The sequence below is a fragment of the Schistocerca nitens genome, chromosome 6, assembly GCF_023898315.1.
Source record: "Schistocerca nitens isolate TAMUIC-IGC-003100 chromosome 6, iqSchNite1.1, whole genome shotgun sequence".
NCBI lineage: Eukaryota > Metazoa > Arthropoda > Insecta > Orthoptera > Acrididae > Schistocerca > Schistocerca nitens.
Window position 1 is genome coordinate 554095376 of NC_064619.1, and position 23260 is coordinate 554118635.

Genomic DNA, 23260 nt, shown 5'->3' on the forward strand with positions numbered 1-23260 from the left:
TCTTTCAGCATTGTTTCATATTCTTCAACTAACCTGTACATCTTTTAATGTATCTCGTACTGTCAATCTAATTACTAGGAAATCTGGGGAATTTTAATGAATAGTTATGATCTATTTTTTTGTGTGTGAACGAAAGTACTTTCAATTATCTAAGCATAGTATGACAAGGTGATAACACAGTGTAGACTGATAATTTTTTTAATCAGTATTTGCATTACGACAATATGGAATGTTGAGTCATCTGTGAACAATTTGAATTCAACTGTTATTATTCTGAGCCTATTGTTAGAGTATCTAACTGAAATATAATGCTGTTGCCTTATTTCAATAGTTTGGAACTCTTCTTTTGAGACATTGGTACAGCAGAGTTTTTTTTTTTTGCTTGTTTTTTTTTTCTTGTATTTCGCTGACAATCTTTACTCAGACCTTAATTATTCCACAGTGCCTGTATTCAATAAACACGTCTCTGACCACAGCAAAGATACGAATATTACTCTCATTGTATGAATAACAAATCTGACAAAATCCCTCCATTGTGTAAGCAAGCAACAACTACGCGCAATATAAAAGGCAAATTACCAAACGTTCTCAATTAATACCAAAGACTGCTCCGGCGCTACTAGCACTATCACGGCAGGCTGCGACCTCACATATGGCGCGGCATCTCTCCACCGCAGACTCCGTCCGATCACTCCCGACTCCTCTCAACGATCTTTCTCTGGCTACTACTCGCTATAACAATATGTCAGACTGCGAGTTAGTGTATGCACACCGCAACAGAATGATTGATCAACGATAGAAAGAAGTATTAACGTCCAACTTTCAGTATGACACGAATCTAACATTTGTCAGTATTTTTTCTATTGAAGCGAGCTGATAGCCATTAATGTTATATAGTACCAGCCGTCACCAAGTGCACAAAAACTTGAAAAACTTGCGGCCATGCGTACTGTCGTAAAAACTCTGCTGAAGCTAACTAATCTAATTCTGCTCTTTTACCAAACTGTATCTGTTGTAAATTTTTTGTGTTCCTATAGAGGACTTTATTTCATTTCTTGTTGTGCTGACTTTAGCTCCTTAGGTCATCATATTTGTTTACAATTTTCGCGTCATGTAATTTATGTGAATTCCTTCTGAAGAAGATATCCTTAGTGGTATCGATACGTGGTTATGGTTTTTACCTTAAACTTGTGCACCCGGTTGGCTGTAAAGTTATATGTAGAAAATTTTTATGAATGGTGTTGTAGTAAGTTCTAGATTAAGACGGTGGTTACCTTGTTGAAAAGTGGTGTGTATAATTGGAACAGGGTTCACACCCTCTTGGAGTGGAGATTTTTATGTTTATTTGCAAAATTAAGATGATATTAAAATGTATACACGTTTGTCAACCCAGCACCACCTATCCACAATGACCAGTTCTGCTACAATTAACAAGTCGCTCCAGGCAACAAAGTTGAAATTGATCCCATTTATGGCTACCTTTCAGCTATTAATGGTGCAACGGCAATTATTATTATTTATTACTTTTATTTGTTTATCTGACATTATAATATTACATGTAAAAAGTTAACTTAAAATGTTATGTGTTGAATTTTCTATTACCAAAGATAAAACACACCATACAGTTCCATCAGGTACAGTTTTTTCCAAATAAAGAACTGGAATACATCTCTTTCCAAACCAACAAAAAATTAGAATATATCAAAACACAGCAGTTTACTGAGACATCAAATTTATATCTTACTTATACAGATGTTTATCTTGGATTATATACTAGCATACTAGCATACATCCAGGTTTTTTGGGGTAAAGGCTGCGTAAACTTATTATTCACCAGAGAACTGCCATACATAATTTGTCATTTCATATTCTTAAGTAGATCTTTGGATAGTCCATAACAGCGCTCCGAATGTGTGACATAAGTATGACATAGATTCTTTAGGAATTATTGATCAGCTTAGCGATTTCTTCTCCCCTTCCTTGCTGGAAATAGAATCTCTAAATCTTGCACTGGGGAAAAGGGTCGTTTTCCCCCAGCGAGGGAACTAGCGCCACACCGCCGTAAATCGTACAGAATCTGGTTATCTACTCCGTTCTGAAACACTGGTTCACATTTCGATAAAGCCGCACATACACAATAGCCTACCATATTTTCGAGGAAATACATAAAATGACTGCAGTGGAGCGTTACGAAATCATGAATAACCGTGCACAATATCATAATTACAGTTTTCAAAGATGAGGGATGCAGTGGAAGCCCCAGCACTCCATTGTAATAAGAGAGTTAAGACGATCTTTGTCGTTCGAAGTATATAAAAGAAAATAACGTAATGGGTCATCTAAGTGCTACTTAATATGACGTGGTTCAGTCTTCCATGCTTGGTTCCAGTTCAAGGACACCCTTATCCGTTGCCAAGGCACCCAACCCCCGCCCCCCCACACCAAAGCCCTCAGGAAATGGAAAAAGTATAGTGTAGTCAGGTGTTTTTCTTTCTAGAAACAGATTGAAGAGTCGGTTTCTGTAGGTTCTTAGCAAGGTCGGAATTGAACCTTTTTAACGGCTACTTAAATGTCACCATTCGTGTTCCGAAAGCTAAAAAATACTAATTACCTCCAGATGTTGGACCCTAACTGCAAACCGTCGTGTAGGCACCCTTGATTCAGTTGACTATGAAACATGTTTAGTCACCAATAATATATACAGATTCGCAGTTGGCAAATTTCCTATACGTAGATTAGAGGTATATCAACCTACAAACAGTTTTTAGAGATTTTGTAGAGAAATATTGTTTATGCCCCTTTCTTCAAAAATAAGGGTTCAAATGGCTCTGAGCACTATGGGACTTAACATCTGAGGTCATAAGTCCCCTAGAACTTAGAATTACTTAAACCTAACTAACCTTAGGACATCACACACACCCATGCCGGAGGCAGGATTCGAACCTGCGACCGTAGCAGTCGCGGGGTTCCGGACTGAAGTGCCTAGAACCGCACGGCCACCGCGGCCGGCCCCCTTTCTTCAATTATCGATTGATGTCTTCTAGTTGACTTTTTCGATTCTGTGTTTATAAGAAACATATGCCGTGGCAGCCAGATAGTTGTGGTTACTTGAGTCTTTTACTTCCATTCGTGAGAGATAGTACACTCACACAGCCATTCGATAACTGAGGAAACAGAGAAAGTGTATGATATCAACAAACTGAACTTTGAGAAACATTTTCAGTATCTAGAAAGCGCAGTTAGTGAAATTAATAGCTGAATAGATATCTCGAATATACATTTTCTTACTTTACATCACGTCTGGCGGTGGATGTACATGCACAATTTTCTATCAGTAGCCGCACTTCAGGGCCACGTCTGTGATCATAAATGCAGGAGCAGCTGAATTAGAATTATGTACATTCTATCGTGTAATGCAGTGTCTTCCTCTCTGACGATTTCAGTGACTATCAAAAGAACTGAGAATCTATCTGCACATCCGCTGCCCATAACTATATCTACGTTTACTCCTACGTCTACATTAATATTCTGCAAGCCACTTACGGTGACAGTCTTTTATGTTTGATGCTCCACACCTTGTAAGAATGAGTTTAAAGACGTCTGTCTACCACAAGTTGCAAGTAAAACATTTAATCGGCAGACAGCTATTCGTGCATAGAGCCCGTGGTTGATGTGGATGTGAATGATGCTTGGCTCTAGGCCAGGAAACAGGCTGAAAATTATATTTTACGTTCTTCTCATGGTGTACAGCCAGATTTTATTTATGAATAGTGTTACGACGTGTGGTGGAGTTTACTTTGTGTACCACTGTCATTTCCTGCCTTTCTTATCCCAGTCGTGAATGGTCCGTGTGGTATCGATTGTAACGATGCCACCTAGTTTCAAAGGTTGGCATTACCACACCTAGTTTCAAAGGTTGGCATTACCACGAGACACCGGCGGCAGCGCGCTCTAGCTGGTGCTGTGCAGCTCTACGAGCTCCGCTACAGATTCTCGCCATTTCAACAGGTGCAGCCAGCCAGGAAACTTCGCTTCAACTTCGCACCACCTTGAAAGCTATGTATTCTTGTTGCTTGAGTAAAGAGGATTTAAATTCATACAGCAATACCGACGTGTTTTACCTTTTCCTGATCCAACCCACGCGCCGCCTTCCAGGCGGGATACAAAAGTCCGCACGCCGAATGATTGTTGCTAAACTCGAATTTTGCGAGATATACGTAAGAGGAATCAATATGTTTGTTGATTCTTCTAAGAGAGTTTGCTCTTGGAATTTTTACAGTAAACCCTACCGTTATGGGAAATCCTCTCTTGTAGCACCTGCCACTGGGATTATCTCGAATATTCTATAATAAGTTCTGTAATTTGTTGACAATTAGTGGGATATGGTGAAGGAATGAGGTATTCTTAAACGTAGAGATATTTTGTAGATTCCATCGACGGCGGATATCATGATAGCTCTCGTAAAGACGAGAAACATTTGACGATGTTTCGAGGCTGTAGCTGTATGTCGCTTTCAGTCACACTCGATATTTCATCTGGGAAACCTCCACACATTTTTAGATGAGCAGCTAGAGACTGACGTCGGTTGGCCACGTCGCGCAGTGAGTATTTGATGCTTGAGACGAATCGTACATACACATGAAGCACATAGATACACGACTAACCTTGTGCATACAAACAAATACACTCATGTTCAGACAAACAGAACCCCTTGAACGATTAGAAAATGGAAATTCATATTCAGAGGACATGTATATTAATATGTTCTGCAGAAATGATTGGCAGTTCAGTCACCTTGGTTCAGCAAGTGCCCTATTGCCCAGTAGGCACAGGGACCGCCATGAGCCCTGATAATTTGTTCCATGCATGATGGCTGCATTGTGGTTCACAACAGATAAGGGGAGCGGCATCATAGTGACTGTATTTGCACAGAACATACAGCGGCACCTTGAGGCCTTTTGATGTGGGGTACTATTGGCTACAACTACAAATCACAGCCGGTGGATGCCCAGGATAATGAGACCTATGTGAATGACGTCCTGAGATCTGTAGACATACACTTTCTGCACACAGTCATTACGCTGTCAGAACTCTTCGACCCACACCAGCATCAATTTCCTGGATGGATGCGTAACAATCCCTCACGTAAATCATGGGCCCTTTTTCAAACTCACTGGTGTTTCAGTCGGTTCGCGCATACGTCTGCGAGGCGTCCTGCACGTAGGCTCAAGTCACACTGTTCCCTAACCTTCGGATTACAGCGACAACTAGAGTCGCAGCCATATTGCACCGGTAGGTGCTGTTGCACAGAGTTAACGATGTTGACCTTGAACCCGCGGGCCGACACGGTTCAAATGCTAATCATTTCTGCAGAACGCACTAACATACATGTTCTGTGAGTATGAACGTCCTATCTCTTGTTGTTCAACTTGTTCTGTTTTTTTCTGAACATGAGTGTAATATTGGTGCTGCATTGAGCCGTATTTCACATCAAGACATGTGTGGCGCTCCAGAACAACGTTGGATTCTGTAAACAACGCCGGTCGCTGGTGGCCGAGCGGTTCTGGCGCTACAGTCTGGAACCGCGCGACCGCTACGGTCGCAGGTTCGACTCCTCCCTCGGGCATGGACGTGTGTGTTGTCCTTAGGTTAGTTAGGTTTAAGTAGTTCTAAGTTCTAGGGGACTTATGACCTCAGCAGTTGAGTCCCATAGTGCTCCGAGCCATTTGAAAGCCATTTGAACCATCTGTAAACAACATCAGTGTGAAACGAAAGGATACCTCAGAAACGCGCAAGCAGACGTGGCATCCTGGTGTAACCATAAAATGGACATAAAATACCGTAAGTGAGAAACCTCAACTCAGTATATTTCATTGCAGAGCGTTTTTCATCCCAGAAAGGAAACCAAAATGGTAAATCTATTTCACTGTAGACCACTGACTGTGTTTCCTTTCAATAAAATGAAAGATGTATGATAAGGTAAATGAAAATTTTTCAGTAGTTGCACAGATGGAATTTAAATGCTTTCAGCGTCTTCTTATGCCTTTGTTCCTCATCGACGCAGGGTCGGTATAGTTATTGAAGGATATGGTTTCGTTAGTTGAAAGGGTAGGCGGATGCCCTTCTTGTTGCCACCCTGGTATTCCCCGAGACGAAAGATGTGTATTCCAACAGGCTTCGTGTAGTGTCATCCATGTGAAAGTGAGCGAAAGTACCATAGCCCTTTGAAACTTGGAACATACACAGAAAGAGCAGTGTAGCTATAGTATAGCACTTAAGTTAACCGTAAGAGATGCACATAAGTTGAGCGATAATGACACTTTTTGTCAAAGCGAATAGTTACATTGACATTGTAGAGTTGGCCGAAGAACTGTCGTCTCTGCAAATGAGAGCGTATGTAGACAGTGAAAAATCGCTAGCAATGTCGACTATAACTGGGATCAGTGCTAGGCAGTCTCTCTAGACTATAGTTCAATTCTTTTATCTTGGCGGCTCGCGCATGCCCGCCCAGACGCGGGAGATTGCTGCGTTGCCAGTTGCACACGACGCACGCGCCAAGGGAAGCAGCGCCATAGTATAGCATAGTTCGCAAGCTTACAAAGGGGGGAGCGCGCAGTTCATGAAGTAATGCCACCACGGCCGCGTTAAGCCATTCGCTGCTACAGAGACGTGCACCCCGCATTCCGCGCTGTGCGTGATTTTGTCACTGCACTGCTCGCCTGTGCAGACACACTTTTGTTGCAGTCGCGAAAGATGTAACTTTTCTCAATATTACATACGACACCTATGTGGTACTTAAATTAAATGAGATATTGTTACACAGTAAATTTTATATGGAATTTAGGTATCTTGTCCACATTTCATTCTCAACATTGTGGCAACTATAATCGACCATACGGAAAGTATACTCTATGGACATTTACCTCTGCAAACTCTTCAAAATTTCGTGCAATGGTTTACTATATTTAATGTTGCACAATAACTGGGTTGAACATCGAAACAAAATTAAGTCATTTATGGGGGGAAGGTATCAGTCAAGACGATGTATAAAAATCTAATTTTTGGGCCAAATAGTTTTTGTGAAATCGAATGATAAGTGTGTCAAAGCAGTGAGAACACCATGTGTCTGCACACGTGAGCAGTACAGTGATGTCAAAATCGCGCACAGCGCGGAATGTGGGGAGCACGTGTCTGCAGCAGCGAAAGGGTTAATGAAGAGACAAAGCACTAGAAACTTCTAAAAATTGCATTCAAACGAATAAAATTCGTAAAGTAAGACACTTCGATATTGTTCTTATATAAAGAAAATAATAAGCACCACACAAGGTTTGAACTCTGCACCTTTCGCTTACTAACCCAACGCCTTAACCGTTACACTACCGCAATTCGTGGTACAATGAAACACCACGAGGTATCTAAACGTCACGCAAAATACTGACAAACACTGTTGGTATGATTATGAATTACTCACAATTCGTCGAAGAACAATAGGAAATAAACAATTACCGCTGTCCTTTTTGCGAAAAAGCGGTTCGTGAGATTGATACAAACATCTTTCCTTGCTATCGCCTGAATTAGAAGACTTATTGCTTGTTTGGTTTAATTAATTAATAGAATACGAAGCAATTGGTATAAAGAATGCTTTTTCCAAACTTTCTATAAAAGAAAGTCTGGTATCAAGACATTGTTTTTGTTCTATTACTTTATGACTGAACGTTTCTAAAACTGAAGACACTCGTCGGTGCTCCGCTCTGCAGTCGAGATCTGGCAACGTCGTTCTCTGTTCATTGGCTGACTGTGTTTTGTGACGTCAGATGCGCAGAACAAACCTAAACTCGGCCGCCAACATATATGACGCGCACTCTAGACCTCCCGTGTGGCGGCGCTCGGTCTGCAATCACTGATAGTGGCGACACGCGGATCCGACGTATACTAACGGACCGCGGCCGATTTAAAGCTACCACTTAGCAAGTGTGGTGTCTGGCGGTGACACCACATTCCTCCCCGCCAATCGGCGGACGGTGGTGGTATAAGGCTTCCGCCCGCCGTGGGGAGGACCCCATGTTGACGCATGCGACGAGGTGGGGAGCCTAACAACAGGCGAGGCTGTGCCACCCGCACCCTGCCATGCGGAGTGAGGGGAGGTAGGGAACGCCTATAAACCTACTCCAGGGTGCACGCCAACATGCGATGTATGCACCCGTAGAGAGACAGGAGGGCCCGAAGGGTCGACCTCCATCGGGCCGGGGCACCCAACGGTCAAAGGCGACATATGGACCAGAGCGGGCGAGAGTTACATTTCGGAGGACAACTCGTCACGGGAAGCGAGCAGCGCCGCGTGACCCAGGGAGGCGCCCGACGGCTGCAGCGACGCGTCCACGGCGGGCGTCGCCGGCGGGAGAACAGGCGGCGGCTGCGGGGGGGCGTCGCTTTGGAGCAATATGGAAGGCAGCGTCGGTAACTCCTGGGGCTGAGGTGAGTCAATAGATGGGTCACCGGGCCTCTGACCGGACAGCACCGTCGCTGAAAGCAGACGGCGAGCAGCAGTGCGACGACAGAGGCGCAGCTGATTGAGATGCCGGCGCACCTCACCAGAGGCCCCCAAAACCAGATACATAGCGCGTCCGAGGCAGCGAAGAATGCGCCCTTCTTGCCAACGCCGTGAACCTCGATAGTGGCGGTAGTACACAACGTCGCCTGGGGCAAAAGCAGGTATTTGCCGCTGCACAGGAACCTGATGCGGCGGGTGTAGCAAAGACATCAAGGTTCGATGATGGCGACCATGGAGCAACTCAGCCAGAGAGCGACCATCTCGGGGCTGAGAGCGATACGACGACAAAAAGAGCAATAACGCGTCCTCCCGAGAATGCGACTCTTTCAACTTCAACATCTGTGACTTGAAAGTCCTGACCAATCGTTCAGCGGCACCGTTTGACTGTGGCGAAAACGGCGCGGACGTCAGATGTTGAATACCATTGGCCTTGCAGAATAACTGAAATTCTGCGGACATGAATTGTGGGCCATTGTCGGAAACAATTGTCTGTGGAAGACCCTCAATGCAAAAGCTAGCAGATAACGCTTGGATGGTGGCAGATGATGTCGTGGAAGACATCCGGACAACAAAAGGAAAATTACTGAATGAATCTATCACAACCAACCATCGAACATTCCTGAATGAACCAGCAAAATCGATGTGCAAGTGTTGCCAAGGGGAAGTGGCTTTTGGCCATTGTCAAAGGTTTGTGGTCTGTGATTGTAGTAAAGTGACGACCATACAATAAGTCATGAAACTTTGTAACACCAAATACGAGAGCCAATGCTTCTTTCTCGATCTGTGAATAATTTCTTTGCGCAGACGAGAGCAATTTGGACGCAAAAGCAATAGGGCGATCGCGCGAGCCATCATTATGTGCAAGCACAGCACCGATCCCAATATCTGATGCATCCACCATCAACACAAGGGGCTACCGGGGATCGAATGGCGTAAGGCACGTATTGGAAAGAAACGCCGATTTCCACTAGCGAAAGGTGCGTTCGCATTCCGTCGTCCAGACGAACGGAACACCTTTACGGCGTAAGGGATTAAGCGGAGCTGAAATGGAAGAGGCATGTGGCACATATCTGTGATAATAGCTGATTTTTCCCAGCACACTCTGTAGCTGCTTCAAATTCTGCGGCGGAGGCAAGTCTTGTGTGGCACGGAGGTGCGTGGGACTGGGATGTATGCCTTGGGCATTGTGTACATGGCCCAGGTATGGCAAGTCACGAACAAAAAACACACATTTGTCCTTCCATAAGAGAAGACCATTTTGTCGAAAGACCTGAAATAATGTTCTGAGATTGGTTAAATGTTCTTCTTCCGTCTTTCCGGAGATCACAATATCGTCCAGATAGTTTGCTGCAACAGGGACCGATGCACAAACAGTTTGCAGATATTGCTGAAACAATGCAGGGGTGGATGCACACCCGAATGGCAGTCATTTGAATTGATACAAACCAAGATGCGTGTTAACCACCAAAACGCGCTGGGATTGTTTGTCTACTGGTATTTGCAACTACGCATCTGCTAGGTCCCACTTCCAAAAATATTTGCCCGGGCACAGTCAAAAAGATCGTCCGGGCGGGGTAAAGGAAAAGTAGCAGTCACTAGTTGTGGATTCACCATTGCCTTGAAGTCCACACAAAGTCTCAATTTTCCTGAAGGTTTTTGGCAAAACTACTAAGGGTCATGCCCAGAGAGAAGCCTGCACACGTTCAATTACACCTTGTGATTCCAAATCGTGTAATGTGTTTGCGACCTCATAACGCAATGCATGGGGAACATTGCGCGCTCTGAAAAATTTCGGTTGCGCGTTTACTTTCAGTTGCAAATGTGCTTTATAGTTCTTAGCACAACCGATGTCCGGTGCAAAAATGCCTGCAAATTCTTCACATAGACGAGAAACACTGTCTGAAGGCACAGTCTGGTTCACTGATAGGACCTGATTTACTATAGACAAGTTAAACAACTTAAATAAATCGAAACCAAACAAGTTCACTGCAGAAGAAGAACGAAGGACGTAAAATGACACAAGTTTTGTTTGTCCTTTGTATGTTGCAAGAAGGCTGCACTGTCCTAACACAGTGATCTCTAGTTAACTTAACATTTGCGGCACGCAACAGAGGTGTGCCCAGCAGTTTGTAAGTGTCTTGATTGATAAGTGAAAATGCAGTCCGGTATCGAGCTGGAATGGTATCACTTTGCAGTTAATGTCCAAGTCTACAAAAAGTTTGTCCTCCTGACAACAAGAGTGACTGTCTCGCACAACGTGAACTGACACTGGTACAAAATCACTTGCGACTTGACGGGAGTTCCGGCGATGTCGACGCACATTATTTGTGGGACGAACACAGTCACTGTTAGAGAGAGTGGCACTGGGCGGAGTGGAATGAACGACACGAATTGCCATGGGCGAAGTTTCGCAAGCCTGAGTATCCTTGGTTCAATTCCGATTCAGGTGCGAAGCAAAGGGCCTGGAATGGTTTTGAGTTTCCAATCGGAGCTTTTTCTGGGAAACACTCTGAACATGTCCTTTTTTATAACAGTAAAAGCAAATAGCTTGGCGTGACGGGCAATTCTCACGCGAATGTTTAGTAGCGCACCGCCGTCGTGATTTGATCACTGCATTTGCTTGCCGGCGCGGCACACGTGGCTGCGAGCCTGGCGGCGGCGGCGCGGATGGGCGAGAGGGCCGTTTACTGCTCCGTGCAGCCCACCCGGCGGGCCGGTTAACCTGACACACGGCTGGCGAAGTTTCAAATGATTCCTGACCAAAGTCAAGTGTGTCCTGCCGATCCAATATGTCCATCACTAATGCAGACAAAATCTCGTCGTAGGACAGACTTGCTACGTCGCGGCGGGGGAATAATTTTACTATCACACGGTAGGTTTGCACTCCGACGGACGACAAAAGAAAAGGCTGCTGCTCGTTACCTTGAATTCTGTAGGCGGCGAGATCGAATCCAAGTTGGCATGACCACTCCGTCCAGCTTTCCAGTGTAGCATCAAAAGGTCGGAAGGGCGGTGCAACTGCGTGTTGTGGCTGCATTAGCGGTGGAGCAGCGGCTGCCTCATCGTTTTGCATTGCACGTTGACCCTGGACGAGCTCTCCAAGGGTATCCAGTAATGCCCGCATCTGCTGATTCTGTAAGCGATAAAATTCGGACAGTACATCTGGAGATTGTGGCGAAGCCATTACACAATTAAATCAGGGCAGTATTGATAAGAAAACCGTTTTTACACGCGTCGCCAATGTAGTGTTGGCAGAAGAGCCAACACCATTTTACTAGTGGAGGCCGAAACGCAGGCGTTTTAGCTGACGCAGGCTGGCATGAGGAGGGAAGGATTATACTGACGTGAGGTCTGGAACATGACATGGAATTAGAAATCAGAAAGCGGACGGAATTAGTTTGATACTTAACTTTAATCCATTAATGATGAACGTCGCTCTTGACAGTACATGATTCACAATATTATCTGTTCAGATTATAGTAACTGAATATGGCGCCTTGCTAGGTCGTAGCAAATGACGTAGCTGAAGGCTATGCTAAACTGTCGTCTCTGCAAATGAGAACGTATGTAGACAGTGAACCATCGCTAGCAAAGTTGGCTGTACAACTGGGGTGAGTGCTAGGCAGTCTCTCTAGACTAGACCTGCCGTGTGGCGGCGCTCGGTCTGCAATCACTTATACTGGTGACACACGGGTCCGACGTATACTAAGGGACCGCGGCCGATTTAAAGGCTACCACCTAGCAAGTGTGGTGTCTGGCGGTGACACCACAGATATAACCCCGAATCATTGTAATCTCCCAGACGCAGGACTTGGGTCTTAACAGGCTGTATGACCACCAAAGATGGCTGTGCATAGTGTGCGTCGTTCTAATATGTAGAAACTTTCTGACAGATTGGAACTGTGAGCCAGACCGAGACTCGAACTCGGGACCTTTGCCTTTCGCAGTCAAGTGCTCTATCAACTGAGCTAACCAAGCACGACTCACGACCCGTCCTGACAACTTCAACTCTGCTAGTACCTCGTCTCCTACCTTGCAAACTTGCGGAAACATGGCTTAGCCACAACCTGGGGGATGTTTCCCGAGTGAGATTTTCACTCTGCAGCGGAGTGTGTGCTGATATGAAACTTTCAGACAGATTCAAACTGTGTGCCGGAGTGAGACTAGAACTTGGGACCTTTGCCTTTCGTCAGCAGGTGCTCTACCAACTGAGCTACCCAAGCATGTCTGACGACACGTGCCGACCGTGTGGCCGAGCGGTTCTAGGCGCTACAGTCTGGATCCGCGCCACCGCTACGGTCGCAGGTTCGAATCCGGCCTCGGGCATGGATGTGTGTGATGTCCTTAGGTTAGTTAGGTTTAAGCAGTTCTAAGTTCTAGGGGACTGATGACCTAAGAAGTTAAGTCCCATAGTGCTCAGAGCCATTGGAACCATTTCTTTGACGACCTGTCCTCACAGCTTCAGTTCTGCCAGTACCTCGTCTCCTACCTTCCAAACTTCACAGAAGCTCTTCTGCGAAACTTGCAGAACTAGTACTCCTGGAAGAAAGGATATTGCGCAGACATGGCTTAGCCACAGCCTCCTATGCTGTCCACGAAGTTGGTAAGGAATCATTCTCCGCCATTGCGGTTGACGATTGCTTTCCGTCATGCCTACATGTGGACGTATGAAATATGTCTCGGCAACTTATTCCACACGTGTTCGATGTGACTTAAGTCCAGGGAACGAGTAGGACAGCAAATTCTCCGAAAATCCTACCTTTCCAAGAGCTCTTCCACCTGCGCTGTTCGACGCGGTCGCATATTGTCATCCATAAAAAGAAGTCAGTTCCAAATTCACTCCTGAAAAGACGCACATGGGAAAGGTGTACAGTGTCACAATAACGCTAACGACTGATGTACGTTTTCACGCGTCTCGCCGTATGAGGCTTGGTCCAGCGTTGTAGAACACGATCGTTTTGGTGCTCCAGATGTTACGTTTTTGGGAGTCGTAAGACTGCATGAGTGTACTACCTTCAAATCTTTAAACACGGTACACTCACCGGTTAACATTATTGTGACACTGCATTCTTTCCCCACGTGCGAATTTTCGGTGGTGCATTTCATTAGCTGACAATGCGCGGCCGTCAAAACAACGCCGCAGGAGGAGCTCAAATTCAAATGGCTCTGAGCTCTATGGGACTTGACTAGTAAATAACAGATTTCAGCTATCAGTCGTCCTTTTGAAATTTTATTGACAAATGTAAATTTCAGCGAGAAACATGGATGTGTGTGATGTTCATAGGTTAGTTAGGTTTAAGTAGTTCCATGTCTAGGGGACTTATGACCTCCGATGTTAAGTCCCATAGTGCTTAGAGCCAATTGAACCATTTTTTGAAAATTTGACAATGTTATTTTCAAGTCAGTAAATGAGTGGAGCAATATATACATCTAAGCATTCGAACCGAAACTTCGCAAAACGTAGTGTATCCCAAACGTATTTTAACTACCACACTCAACTGGTTGAGTACCAACCATAGATAGAGTATTGATGTATTTGACAACTGGAATACTCAATTTTCCCCACGAACTAATTCTGACTTCGAATCACAGACTATCCGTCACATCCCACTACTTTGCAACCTGATTGCGTATGTGAGATACCAAAACGATTTTCTGATAGTGACACCAAGTAACACTCATGATATTAAGCACAAACTCGTGTGTACCTACGTGTACAGATATTGACAGTGATACTCACATGAGGATATTTTTGTGAACTGAAGACTAGAATACCCGGAAACATTCATTTCGAATTGTACAATCCGCGCGGCAAGGTGGACCTATACAAATATATTGCCATAACATGAACGTGGTCTCATTTGCAGACTCTATGTCTGGAGTTGATGATATTACGGTTTCTATTTTCACGTATTTTTGCTATTATCATTAGCTGTCTGCTATCTCATTCTTTTATGTTTTACACATGTCTTTTAATACCCTTAGTTGGTGAAATGTGTCGTGCTATGTATAAATATTGCTGCAGCTTCAAAGCTGTCCAATGCATTTCTTAGAAAGCAGAGGGTCTGCCATGAAACTATATGACTAGGACTTCTGCGGGAATCACTACGAAGCGGAGTAAAGCTTCTCGTCAGCGTAACATACACTCTGCCAATAAAAGAAGACGCGAATACTTGCGACACTGCTCAAAGTTCAAACGTTCCAACAGCGTGACAACCCTCCGCGTACACACACGCAGATCTCTGGACCACGTCAAGAATGCCAAGGTGATGTCGGTCTGTCCATTAGGTATGCCATTTTGTATCGGTTGTATTCCAGTGGCCAATTATATTGTGAGGAGTGCATCTTACTTCTTTCACTCATATCCCCTCCGCCTTAGGATAACATATACACTGAAGAGCCCAAGAAAGTGGCACACCTGCATAATATCATGTAGGACACCTACGACGACACAGAAGTGCCGCAACACGACGTGGCATGTAGTCGACCAATGTCTGAAGTAGTGCTGGAGGAAATTGCCACCAAGAATCCTGCAGAGCTGTCCATAAATCCGTAAGAGTACGAGGAGGTGGAGATCTCTTATGACCAGTACGTTGCAAAGAATCTAAGATACGCTCAATAATGTTCATGTCTGGGAATTTGGTGGCCAGCGGAAGTGTTTAAACTGAGAAGAGTGTTCCAGGAGCAGCTCTGTAGCAGTTTTGCACGTATGGGATGTCGCATTGTCCTGCTGGAACTGCTGATGGTTCAAATGGCTCTGAGCACTATGGGACTTAACATCCATGATCATCAGTCCCCTAGAACTACTTAAACCTAACTAACCTAAGGACAGCACACAACACCCAGTCATCACGAGGCAGAGAAAATCCCTGACCCCGCCGGGAATCGAACCTGGGAACCCGGGCGTGGGAAGCGAGAACGCTACCGCCCGCATCTCGTGGTCGTGCGGTAGCGTTCTCGCTTCCCACGCCCGGGTTCCCGGGTTCGATTCCCGGCGGGGTCAGGGATTTTCTCTGCCTCGTGATGGCTGGGTGTTGTGTGCTGTCCTTAGGTTAGTTAGGTTTAAGTAGTTCTAAGTTCTAGGGGACTTATGACCACAGCAGAGTCCCATAGTGCTCAGAGCCATTTGAACCATTTTTTGAGAACGCTACCACACGACCACGAGCTGCGGACTGGAACTGCTGAAGTCCGTCGGAATCCACAATGGATATGAATGGATGCAGGTGATCAAACATGATACTTACATATGTTTCATCTGTCAAGATTGCTATCTAGACGTATCAGGGGTCCCATATCATTCCAGCTGCACACACCTCACAGCATTACAGTGTCTCCATCAGCTTAAACAGTCCCTTGCTGACATGCAGGGCTCATGAATTCGTGAGGTTGTCTCCATATCCGTACACGTCCATCCGCTCGATAAAATTTTAAACGAGACTCGTCCGACCATGCCACATGTTTCTAGTCATCAACAATCCAATGTCGGTGCTGACAGACCCAGGCGAAGCGTAAAGCTTTGTGTCGTGCAGTCATGAAGGGTACACGAGTGGGAATTCCGCTCCGAAAACCCATTTCGATGATGTTTTGTTGAATGATTGGACACTTGTTGATGGCCCAGCATTGAAATATCCAGATATTTGCGGAAGGATTGCACTTCTGCCACGCTGAACGATTCTCTTCAATCGTCGTTGGTCCCGTTCTTGAAGGATCTTTTCCGGCCGCAGGGATGACGGAGATTTGATGTTTCACCGAATTCCTCATATTAGCGGTACATTCGTGAAATGGTCGTACGGAAATCCCAACTTAATCGCTGCCTGAGAGATGCTGTGTCCCATCGCTCGTGCGCCGACTATAGCTTTCAAATTCAATTGTAGCAGCAGTAGCCGATCTAACAACTGCGCCAGACATCTGTTGTCGAATATGGGTGTTGCCGACCGCAGTGACGTATTCTGCCTGTTTACATATGTATTTGAATAGGCATACCTACAGCAGTTTCTTCGGGACTTCAGTGCTTTTCACCATAACGACATGTCGTCCAGCTGAAAACAATATAAATATGTAATAATTACACCACGAAAACCGTAAATAAATCTGAATTTTCTGAAATTTTTATTTAGTCAGTGTTTCCTTGTATTTCTTGTACAGCTGTGTACAATAATGAACTGTACAATGGTGAACCTAAACATTATGACTACCTGAAACTTCCTGGCAGATTAAATCTGTGTGCCGGACCGAGACTCGAAATCGAGACCTTCGCCTTTCGCGGGCAAGTGCTCTTGCCCGCGAAAGGCAAAGGTCCCGAGTTCGAGTCTCGGTCCGGCACACAGTTTTAATCTGCCAGGAAGTTTCATATCAGCGCACACTCCGCTGTAGAGTGAAAATTTCATTCTATTATGACTACCTATCTAGCGCAGCACAGCGCAGTTCATCATAGGTGTGGACGCAGAGGTGGTGCCCAGTAGTGTCCAAGATTTATGCCAAGGGGTTTAGATCAGGTCTATTTGATGGCCAAGAAATCGGTAGATTTTAGAGAACATGGTTAGCAGATGATAGTGATATTTTATAAATTACCATCTAATAAAACAGTTAAAACCTTAATAATCCTTAATCTGAAAATAATGTCCGATTCAGCCTTTACGCTGGCCATCTTACGATCTAACGCACCATATGGCTGGAACTGTTGGTACACGGACCGGTTCCGTGAAATCAGGCAGTAAACTACCATGATTTCACACTTTTCGTAGATGTTCATGGTTGTAGTACGCTCACAGCCGAAAAGTTTCGCCGTTTCCTAGATAATCGTTCCAAAACGCCTGGAAATAAGAACCTACACATTATCAGACCGTCTTATTTGGGGGGAATCCCTAACTTTCACCGCCGGCTGTAGCCATATGGTGCGTTAGATTAAAAGATATTCAATACCAGAGATGCTCGTTCCCAACCGCCTAGCAATAACAACCTACACAATATCAAAGGCTGTTATTTGACGGGATCTCCCCACTTGGACCGCACATGGTCACTAGAGTGTTTTCCAATTCTTCTCTTTTCCGCATACACAGAGGTGACCAAAGTCATGGGATAGCAGTACACACGTATAGAGACGGCGGCAGTATCGTGTACACAACGGATACGAGGACCATGCATCGGCGGAGCGGTAATTTGTACTGGGGTGATTCATGTGACAAGGTTTCCGACGTGATTATGGCCACAAACTGGGAATTAACAGACTTTTAACGCGGAATGGTAGTTGGAGCTACAAACATGGGACATTCCATTTCCGAAATAGTTGGAGAAATTCAGTATTTCAAGAACCACAGTGTCAAGAGTGAGCAGAGCATATCAAATTTCAAGCACTGCCATCGCAGACATGGAGTCCGAGAGCAGTGGCGTTTGCGTACAGTAGTCAGTGCTAACAGGTAATCAACAGTGAGTGAAATAACGTCATAAATCAATGAGGTACTTACGATGAAAATGCGCCGAAATTTGGCGTTAAAGTGCTATGGCAGCAGAACAAGCGACGCGAGTGCCTTTGCTAACGGCACGACACTGCATGCAGCGCCTGTCCTGGACTCATGACGATAGCGGTTGGACCCTAGAGGACTGAAAAACCGTCAGATGAGTCTTGACTTCAGTTTGTAAGAGCTGATGTACGGTTCAAGCTTGGCACAGACCTGACGAAGCCATGGACCCTGGATGTCAACAAGGTGCTGTGGAACCTGATGGTGAAGCCGTGCGGAGTGGCCGCCCGGGTTGAAGCGCCAAGTCATGATTAGCGTGGCCCCTCCCGCCGGAGGGTGTGTGTGTTGTCCTAAGCGTAGGTTAGTTTAATTATGTAGTGTGTACGTCTAGGGACCGACGACCTCCCTTAGGAATTCACACACATTTGCACATTTGAACCTGATGGTGACTCCATAATGGTGTCAGTATAATATTCTTCTCGGGTGTGCAGCCGGATCATAACGTCATCTTGACACAATATTTCAGTGGTCCAACTGGCCGCCATCTTCAGGTGAAAGTGCTGGTACACTCTCTGGCGATATCGTGTACCAGCACTCTCACCTGAAGATGGCGGCCAGTTGGACCGCTGAAATATTGTGTCAAGATGACGTTATGATCCGGCTGCACACCCGTGAAGAATATTATCAATTATTACGCCGGGAAAGCCTTCGGAGTCACATGGTGTCAGCAGTATTTACATGGAATGAATCGGGTCCCTCTGCTTCAAATGGACCTGTCATTGGCAGGAAGTGATAATGTTCGGCTTCTTGGAGAGCCACTGGTGGACTTAATGTTCCCAAATGTGTCACCGAGCAAAAATTGTCTCCAGTTGGTTTGAAGAACATTCTGAGCAATTCGAGGTAATGATTTGGACACACGCATCACCCAATATGAATCCCTGCGCCTGGCAGGAGGAGGTCTGAAACAATATTAGTAGGTATCCCATGACATTTGTCAGCTCAGTATACCACATGGTGCGCCATCAACGCCACAAGGCGTCTTTCGAACTAGTGGTGGGCTACTATCGTGATGTCTTGGCCCATCACTGAAGTCTGTCTGTGTAAACTGTATTCCAGCGACATACTAGTCTGCGTCGCAGCAACAACGTACGGAACGCCAGAGACCTGCGATGTCGCAGTCATAGGTGTAGTAAAGGTAACTCGCGTGCCACGTAACAGAGAGCGCAGTGTGAACTGTGCCGCCACTGTCACGCGTCGTCGTCCCAGCTCCAATGCCCAGCTCGCTTGCGGGCACGAACTCGACGCACTGGGCAGCGGTGAGAGTCCAAGTCTCGCTGATGATGGAAGCTCCGCAGTGATGGGAGTCACTGCGCAGCAGCGACGCCTGGTAAGGGTAGTCAGAGATGCTGGCGTTGCTGCCGCCGATGACCCGACCGTGGCCCGCGGACAGGGGCCACGCCCTGGTGGGCGAAGCCGGACCCGCAGCTAACACCCACACTGCTGCAATGAACACACGGGGCATGGTGGACGATGAGTGATCTAAGTACATTCCTGTATTTAATTTCCTATATTTAATGGCGGGATGGATTCGTTAACGTTGATAAAATGTTCATCCCGAACTATGAATTCTACATTCAGAGCAGCCACGTGCCTTCCTGAGATAAATCGAAGTGGGCTTTGGACAATAATACGTTAAGATCTTATCTTACTCGAACATAAAAACACCTCAGGGGAAGAACTCGGATATTTCGGAGAATGCAAAACTGTTTTCTTCTTCAAATGACACCGGGCTGCTTATCAGCAATACGGCTTTGATGACAGACTATAATTACAAGAGATACCGTGAGAAAGAGTATCTTCTAACTCGTTTTACTAACAGATCAAGTCTGCGAAATCGTCTCAGTTACAATTTTTCACTGTTAAGTGTTCCCGTGTCACTCGACCAATTACGTCGACCATCTGTTGAGGTCTCCCTCGTCTGTCTCTCACATACACCTCGTGCGCACGCACCCGCGCTTGTGTGTGTGTGTGTGTGTGTGTTTGCGTGTGTGTGTGTTTGTATGTGTGTGTGCGGGTATGTGTGTATTTCTCTGTGTGCGTATGTGTGGGTATTTCCAGAATGAGATTTTCACTCTGCAGCGGAGTGTGCGCTGATATGAAACTTCCTGGCAGATGAAAACTGTGTGCCGGACCGAGACTCGAACTCGGGAACTATTGTCTTTCGCGGGCAAGTGCTCTACCAACTGAGCCACCAAGCACAACGCACGCCCCGTCCTCACAGCTTTAGACGAGACGAGACGAGATACTGGCAGAAGTAAGGCAGCTTTAGACGAGACGAGACGAGATACTGGCAGAAGTAGAGCTGTGAAGACGGGGCGCGAGTCGTGCTTGGTTAGCTCAGTTGGTAGAGCACTTGCCCGCGAAAGGCAAAGGTCCCGAGTTCAAGTTTCGGTCCGGCACACAGTTTTAATCTGCCAGGAAGTGTGTGTATTTGTGTGTGTGTGTTTATGGATTTAGGGGGCTTAACAAGGAGGTTCTTACTGCCATTGGTAAAATAAACCAAGTTACTATGGTTAAAAGTAGTAAATCTAAAATTGGTAAACATATAATGTCAATTACAATTATAGTATCTCGCTTTCATTTTCACTAACATTCATCGACCCAGTGAAACCCTAAAGTATTACTTATAAAGGAGCTTTGTTTTGCTTGTAATATTCAGTAGGAACATTTTTCTCGAGCGTATGTGTGCTTTATTTTCTTTGAATACCTGAAAGCTATTTTAAATCTTTGTAAGTCAAAAATCATTAAATCTAAAAGTAATGGTGTACCATATTTCAGAAAATTAACGATATAACGTCAGCCTGTCACTTGTCTTTTGGTAAGAGCGTAGCTCATAAAGCTGACTCGCCGTGTATGATGCACAAGCGTACAGTGAAGAAAGCTAACGTTACCCTCTGTGATGATACCAAATTTTGACCGCGCGTGTATCTCATGGACAAAGGTATCGGACAATAATTTTGAATATGGTGACATTAACAGAAAAACTAAACGGACTTTAACCTTGAGATTTAATAAAAGTGGTAAAAATCATATGTGAATGGAAAAATGAAAGATCGTCAGCACAACTAGGCACATTTATTTAGAAATATATGTTTAAGAAAATTGAACATTAGTTATTAAAGCTATTTTCGTTGATATTTCCCTTTGAATAGCGCACAGGATACAAACTGACAAAGGGTCTCTGAGCTGTGTGCAGCAGCAGTTATCAATAATGCACACACCAGAAATCATGGAGATGAAATTTGCACTTAGCTCATACTAATAACAGCTACCGTCAAGATCATTACTGAAAGTAAGACAGAAATATTACTGCATGAAGTGTAGAACTAAATTTGGACATGAGGGGCTTCTATCTTGACTGACATGAAGAAACAAAAATAAAGATAAATAATATCATTAATACACTGTTTATACTCCTCTACATATATCAGTTTTCCTTACCAGCAGTAATAGTCCATGATATGGTTCCGGACCAGGATTTATAGCATTTGGTTTATTTTTAAAACCTCACACACAGATTAACTGGTCCATGCTCATATATATAGCTGGATGTATGAAGTTAGTAAATCAGTGGTGAAGTTTTGGTGGCAAGCGACACGGCGAATAACTGTACTCACAGTTCTTATGTTCGATTGCTCTATAAAATTTCTTCTTGGCGTCGGCTTTTCAACATATTACAGCCATTCCTTTTTGATGAGAATACCAAATAATAGCCTGATCCACATCCGAGGCAAAACTGCTTTGCAATGAAGCTTCCAATTGCCTCTCTTAGCACCGTCGAAGTGCAACGTGCTACGGCTAGTCACATACTGCGTACCGTTCACACCAAGGAGCCGCCCAGTTGCACGGCCGAAACCACCTTATACATTGCCCCATGCCACCTCCGTTTGCGGAGGGATTTGCCTATGTCTTTTATGATTTACAAATACAAGTGCCTTAAGCGTGCATCAGCTTTCAACTGACATTGCCTTTTTTATAAACATACACATATTTTAAAAATTTATTACTTTTTCTTTTCTCATAAATACAATACAAAACTCTAAATGTCCTGTTAAAAATCAATGACTTTACCTAAAAAAGAATACACACTCCATAATTGCAGATACACAGTTGCATAACATAAACCTACTTCTAATCAGTATAAGTGTTACAAGCTCTGCAAATTTTTCATGTGTCTTCTTCCTCCGTCTGCCTCAGTGAGCACATGCATATTATAAGTGTACAGATGTTTACTGGTCTTGTTCTTCGAATGAAATATGAAACTTCCGTTATTAATCCTGTCATAAGTTCTCCTATTGTGGATATAGTTCTCCCAGCCTGGATGTTTATATGTTTGTGAACTAATTAACACAGTTTCAAATTCTTTTGGTCGCAATAGCGAAGTCGGCAGAGCGTGATGAGGTGACGTAATGGTGGAAGGCGCGTTGCGTTCTGTAATTACTTTGTCATTACTCACAGGAAGTTGAGGCCCTGAGATTACATTTCAATTATTTTAACATGTGTTGCGCTTATTATGTGCAAGAAATTGCAGCGAATTATACTGCCATTCGTCTCTGATCAATGATGCTGTCGAGCTTCAGTCCTGTCAGATACAGGTCCTCTCAGTAATATGGACTGATGGTGGTTGATGAAACTAGCTCAGATATTTGTTAGTAACGTCTGAATAATTGCGTGGTCACACCACGCACAATAGCAATGCATTATTGAGGCCACAGTCGCACCATCTGAATGATGTGTGGTACCCTCTCGCAGTGGTCGTATTGTTTTGCTGAAGACTTTCAAAACTGTCAGTTTCCATTAAATTAAACTGATCGCCTCACTCAACCCAAACATGAAGAGTGAAATGTCTGCAATACTGTCTGTGTTAAAATGTGTATCGAAATCGTAGCTGAAATCAGGATAGTTTGGCTAGCTGATTAATTTTAAAAAAATTACGTAGGGGACAGACCAGCTGGCAAACAACCTCTGCCTGCTTTTATGAGTATAAAATAGATACAGTCTGAATGTGACGTACTGTTATCATTAGGCCACAAGTGCCATTCATTGGACGGTCCTCTCGCCAGAGCAGGAAGCCATGCGTCATCGGACTGTGCCCTATCCGAAGGCTAGTGAAGAAGCGTTCGTATCACTTCAGTAGTTCAGTATTTGGTTTTACTAACCACATCTTACTGTGCATCACTTCCAGCCACTC

At 44.7% G+C, this 23260-nt stretch overlaps 1 protein-coding gene across 1 annotated transcript in view; it reads right to left on the reverse strand.

Annotated features, from left to right (window-relative positions):
- LOC126263454 (trypsin alpha-like) overlaps positions 1-19531 on the reverse strand; it is a 179377-nt gene extending 159846 nt beyond the window's left edge. Inside the window, exon 1 of the mRNA XM_049960547.1 lies at positions 19174-19531. Coding sequence (XP_049816504.1) covers positions 19174-19531 — 358 coding nt within the window. The remainder of the gene's footprint in view (positions 1-19173) is intronic.
- Positions 19532-23260: the final 3729 nt, after the last annotated feature.